The sequence below is a fragment of the Sinocyclocheilus anshuiensis genome, unplaced genomic scaffold (assembly GCF_001515605.1).
Source record: "Sinocyclocheilus anshuiensis isolate Anshui unplaced genomic scaffold, SAMN03320099.WGS_v1.1 scaffold351, whole genome shotgun sequence".
NCBI lineage: Eukaryota > Metazoa > Chordata > Actinopteri > Cypriniformes > Cyprinidae > Sinocyclocheilus > Sinocyclocheilus anshuiensis.
Window position 1 is genome coordinate 332,345 of NW_015552551.1, and position 5,791 is coordinate 338,135.

Below are 5,791 nucleotides of genomic sequence, written 5' to 3' on the forward strand. Positions count from 1 at the left end.
TTCCTATTGTTCAGTGTTAGAGGAGCTCAGCTTAGTCTGACAGTTTGCCTGCCCTGGACCAGGTTAGCTTTCCAGCATAAGTTGCCACAGTGACTGATTTTGATCTTTGTTAAATTTGTTTTATGGAACCAAATCATTTGACAGTGAGTCAGACTAACTGAAATAAGCCTGGCCTATTTGGTAAACTTGTTTTATGAAACAGGCCTCGAGGCTTTAGAAGTCAGTAGTCACATAAGTTAATTTATGATTTGCTGTCTGTCTGAACCAAAGAAATAAATGCGATCATATTTTTTCCATTGCATCGTATTGCATCGAATTGCATTGTGTTGAATCGGATTGAATCGAATCGAAATCGGATCGCACTGCATCATAATAGGGGTGAATCGTATCGCATCGCTAGCTACTTCATATGTTCAATGTATCGTATCGTTGGCTATGCATCGAGATGCATATCGCATCTGCCTCAGTTATGGAGATGCACATCCCTAATACAGAGATAAGCAGACTGTTTGTATTAATCCAGGGCATTCAGAAGACAGGGAACAACCCTCTGTTGATTCTGACAGGCATCTAACAGACAGCACAGAGAGAGGAATAGTGAGAGAACATTCTGCTGTCCTTGAACAAACCCCCTCTAATGTGGGAAAAGCAGCGGAGTGGGGACAGAAATTACTTCATGGAGACACTTACTGTCAGTCTAGTGGGCAGATACATTAACAGCAAAAGCCTCTGAGAATAACTGTCATAGGAGGGATGCTGCAAACATCCAGCAGAATTCAAAGAAACTGAATAATTGTTGTGACCTTTTTCGATCCTGTATATGTGAAAACATGAAAATTATAATTTAAATTAATTATTAATTAACTAAATGATTTTAAACACACACAAACACACATTTATAATTCAATTTATAAATAAAAATAATAATTTAAATTTTTTCAAACACGTATAAATACATTTGTATATACTGTATGTATATATGTATGTATATATATATATATATATATAAACAAAATATCAATTTATTTTTATTTTATATACACAAAATTAACATGAAAAAGCACATAAAATGAAAAAAGTTCTATAAATAAAATATGTATATAATATTCTATATATTCTGATTTACACTGATGTCTAAGAGAAAAAAATGAAGAAAAAAAGATGTCAAAACTCATTTTCCTCTTGAGTCTCATTCATCTAGAAAATATCTGAAAATATATAAAAGATTGAATCTGAAATCTAAATGATTGATAAGGGAGTCAGCCGTCTCAGTGCAGTGCGGAGGAGAAAGTTCTAGACAGTGAAATTGTGAAAACATCAAGTTCTGGAGCTTTCAGTGCTAGTGCAAGAGAAAAAAATTACTGAATCATGCTACTATGGAAACGTATGTTGGCAGCAGGAGAAGTAATGTGTGACTATTAGCAAACCTTCCTGTTCAAACAGATAGACATGATGTCTGAAATATCATGCTGCGACCTTGAATGTGAGAGTGAAAAAAGCAAAGAATGAAAGAGATGCAATGCTTATTTCAGTCTCTCACAAAAGGCTTGTGAGGAAAAGGAGAGTCATTTGGATCTATGAAGCTATATAAATATGGTTTCCTGTTGGTCATCGGTTGTGTTATAGTTTGTCAGTTTGGAACACTTACATGAGCAGACTGCCTGGTGCAGACATGGATCTCTCTTCTCTCCTGCTGGGACACTCAAATGGATTGCCAAAGGAACGCTTCCTTAACATGGCTTTGACCAAAATCTACAGTATCACGGGAAAGAAGGGACAACAAGATTTAGCTTACTGTATATATGAAAGAATACAGATCAGGGCATATGGAAATACAATACATACAAATACAAAACGTGAAAGGAAAAACAGCAGTCAGCTAAAAATACTCTTTGCATTTACTGGAATGTGATGGTGAGAAGGACTAAATCCATAAAAATAACCAAGGAAATTCTGACAGTTCAGAAGCAGGATCAGTTTGACACGTGGTTAGGTTTCAGTTGTTTGGTTGAGGTCAAGTCAAGTCAAGTCAAGTCACCTTTATTTATATAGCGCTTTTAACAATACAGATTGTGTCAAAGCAACTGAACAGCATTAATTAGGAAAATAGTGTGTCAATAATGCAAAATGACAATAGTAAACACAAATTTTTCAGTTAAAGACAGTTCATCATTGAATTCAGTGATGTCAACATCCAGCTCAATTTAAATAGTATCTTTGCAATCAAGTCAACGGTATCGCTGGAAATGAAGTGTCCCCAACTAAGCAAGCCAGAGGCGACAGCGGCAAGGACTGCTTTGGGTGAGAGTGATCTAATGTTTAGTAGCCCAAACTTTAAGGTCAAGTGTGTCTTTACTTTCTTATTCATCTCGTTGACAGCAGTACAATGTCTTAAGCACATCTGTGCAAGGCTTACGGCCTGTGTGTATTTATGTTCATGTAGCTACAGTTCAGTAGCTCATGTATTTAATACAGAGACACCCTTGTTCTTTCTCTGTTTCACTTACCACAGCAGACAGACTTGGGACAAACTTCACTGAGTTCTGCACCTCTTCTTCAGTGACCTCCACCACGGTACAGTGCTCCTCTTCTAAAGGCAAAGGGTCAGTGCCATCCTGAGTCACCCAAGGGTCCACCTGAAGATAAACACACACACACATATATAACACATGCCAACCTATCATTCCATCCATCCATTTTAGTCTTCTGTTCAATCTTCCATTTGTCTAGCCATCATCTATCCTTCTATTCACTGATTCATCCACTGATCCTTTTATTAATCCATCCATCCTACCATTTATATGTCTGTAGATGTGTCCATACATCCATGCTTCCATCCATCCACATGTCCATACATTTTTTCTTCCATCCATTATTCCATTCGTCCATCCATATATTGTTTCATGTCCAGCCATCATATCCTTCCATTTATTCATCCATCTATCAGTCCATCCACCCATTTATCCATCTGTCCGTAGATCAGGTTAGACATATTTTCTTTCATCCATCCATACATTTATTGTCTTATCCATCTAGTCATCATCTATCCTTCCATTCATCCATCCGACCATCAATTTTTTCCATTCATTCGTCCATCCATCTAACCTTCTATCCATCCATTCGTTCATTCATTCATTCTACCATAAATCCATCAAACTATCCATTCATGCTTTCATTCATCCATCCATCCATCATATGTCCATAGATCAGTCCATACATCCATTCATCCATCTATTGTTTCATCCCTCCAGCCATCATCTATCCTTCCATTCATCTATCCATTGGTCTGTCCACACATCTTTTCTTCCACCCATCCATCCATCATCTATCCTTCCATTAATCCATTCATTGGTCCATCCAACCTTCTATCCTTCATCCAACAATCCTCTCATCTATCCATCCATTCAAATGTCCATAGATTGTTCCATATATCCATTCTTCTATCCACCCATCAAATAAGTAAATCATTAAAGAAATAAAATATTTGTCCTACAAACACAGTTAGTCTGAAGGATATGAGAGCAGAGCTGTTGAGTGAATGTAGGCCGTGCAGCCCTGATTAACGTGTGGTCTGGGGATCGCTGCTTTAATGGAACATTTTCTGGGTAATGACATGCAGGCAGGAGTCTCTGACGGCCGAGTGTGTGTGTGTGTGTGTGTGCGCTAATTATTCACACTCACTGTCACACTGAGACAGCAGATGGAAGTTTCCAGAACTGAACCAAAATCTCTGTCCATGGGGATTATCTGATGTGTTCCTGTCCAAACACCAAGTCTGCTAGATGGTGCAGAAGCTATCAGACATACTGTGTCATATTTTAACACTATCCCTGGACGTGGCTCAGGAATGGTCTTTGATAGAAACTGTTGTTTTAAGAGTGCAGAATAATGGGACACTCTTGGGAATGCTCTTTGGACAATTCTTTTTGAGATAATGACTGTAATTTCAATATTAAGTGATGTTGTACTCTCTTGCTGGTATGCATGAAGGAAAATTCAGGTGATTTTTTAAGGAAAAACACATTAATAAATAATCCTATCCCAATCAAAAAGGTCAAATGTGGTCATTCCTTTCAGTTTAAATAGATAAAGTCCTCAGTGAATCTTTGAAACTTAATATCTTGCAATACAGAGCTGTAAAGATGGTTAAAGGTATTACTCCTTTCCATTTTATGTAGACTTACTTTGATCTCAGGAATGGTGATCCTGGTGTCTGGGTTTTTGTCCAGCATTTGTGAGACCAGGTTCTTCAGACCCTCACTGATAGCTGGACTGAGATATCACAGAAACACAAGAGCAAATAGCTGAAGCAGTAAAACAAAAACAAAACATCTGACTGTACGGCTAAACATTATTTACGTTAACATGGACATCAGTAATCTAATTATTTACCTTATTCTAAATAAGCCAATATTATGATTATGGTGTTTACATGAGTTGCTTTTAGAATATTCCTTTCATGTTCCCGTTTTACATGTTATCCACCTTTTTCTTCAACGCGGAAGTAAGCCTATGGGTGAGACTTCCGGTTCATTAACCGCTATAGGTAAATAACGAGGAGAATAACAACGTGCAGTAAACAGTAAAACTGTTTGCACTACAAACCAGTGTGTTCATAAATAAGATAATACATTAAAATAATATGATAAGACACACCAATTTTCAATATCAAGCAGCAAAACGAACTGTTTTGTACAGCTAAAAAATAGCTGGATGCAGATGAGACCGGAAGCCAGACCCATAGAATTTACAAATGGCCGCACCCATTTTTACGACAAGAAAAAGGTGGGTAGTACATAGTTCGATTAATGGCACACGTCATTACGTCCCACGTGACGCCATCCGACATCCCCTCCAGAATTTCATGTATAAACATATAGTTTGTTCGTGATGAGCACTGCCGTGTGTGTATCCTGTCGCAAAATGCGGCGAAAAGTCCTACACGATGGTAATAATGTGATTAAGGTATTTACATGTCTATACTGCACTTCAGCAATGCGACTAAAATAGGAATACTCCACATGTCTTAATTCGATTTCTGTTTAATTCGAATATGACTTTAGCCGGATTAAGGTAATCAAAAATCTCTGTTTACATGGTAGATTCTTAATCAGAGTATTATTGTCTTAATCGTGTTAAAATCTGAATATTGTTGTCCTTGTAAATGTATCTAAACACTGTTTCAAACATACACTGACTGCTGACTGTCATCTGTAACAATCAAGAGAGCTGAAGAGCTCAGCTGAACTAAACACAGAAGAAGAGGAGGTAGGAGGTTGATAGTTAACTTACAGAAGAACATAAAAAACACAATACCTGTATGTAAGAGAAAAAACACTCTACCACCTTTAATAGGTAGGGTGAGGCTAAAGGATTAATAACTATCTTTAATGCTGTTATAACTTAATGTAGAGAATAAAATGGTATTGTACAGTAGACTACAGAAGCAGTACAGAAGAGCAGAGTATTTTTCTTCCTGGTACAACTATCTAAACATCCTTAATACAAGATGGATTCATATAATATCACTAGAATTGGCTGACTCTGTTGAATATATCTATCTAATTTATTTTCTTGTTTTAAGCATAGACTTGACAAAATTTTGTGAGGTTTATGCTTAAAAAAGAAACTAAAAAAGCGAGGAGAAGAGGCAGTTATAGCAAATACAGTACATATACAGTACTGTATATTATATACAGTTACAGTAGAGTTTTAATACAGCACTTGGTTTAACCCCCCCCACCCCCCCCCACAAAAGCTTGGGATCAGCAAAAAAAATATTTATTTATTT

At 37.0% G+C, this 5,791-nt stretch overlaps 1 protein-coding gene across 5 annotated transcripts in view; it reads right to left on the bottom strand.

The window, feature by feature from the left end:
- LOC107664416 (calcium/calmodulin-dependent protein kinase kinase 1-like) overlaps positions 1-5,791 on the bottom strand; it is an 86,222-nt gene that overhangs the window by 4,209 nt on the left and 76,222 nt on the right. For all 5 annotated transcript variants that reach the window (XM_016454982.1, XM_016454978.1, XM_016454980.1 and 2 more), the window contains 2 exons: positions 2,508-2,636; positions 1,649-1,752 (listed from right to left, as the gene is read on the bottom strand). In XM_016454982.1, the coding sequence (XP_016310468.1) occupies positions 1,649-1,752; positions 2,508-2,636 (233 nt within the window). The remainder of the gene's footprint in view (positions 1-1,648; positions 1,753-2,507; positions 2,637-5,791) is intronic.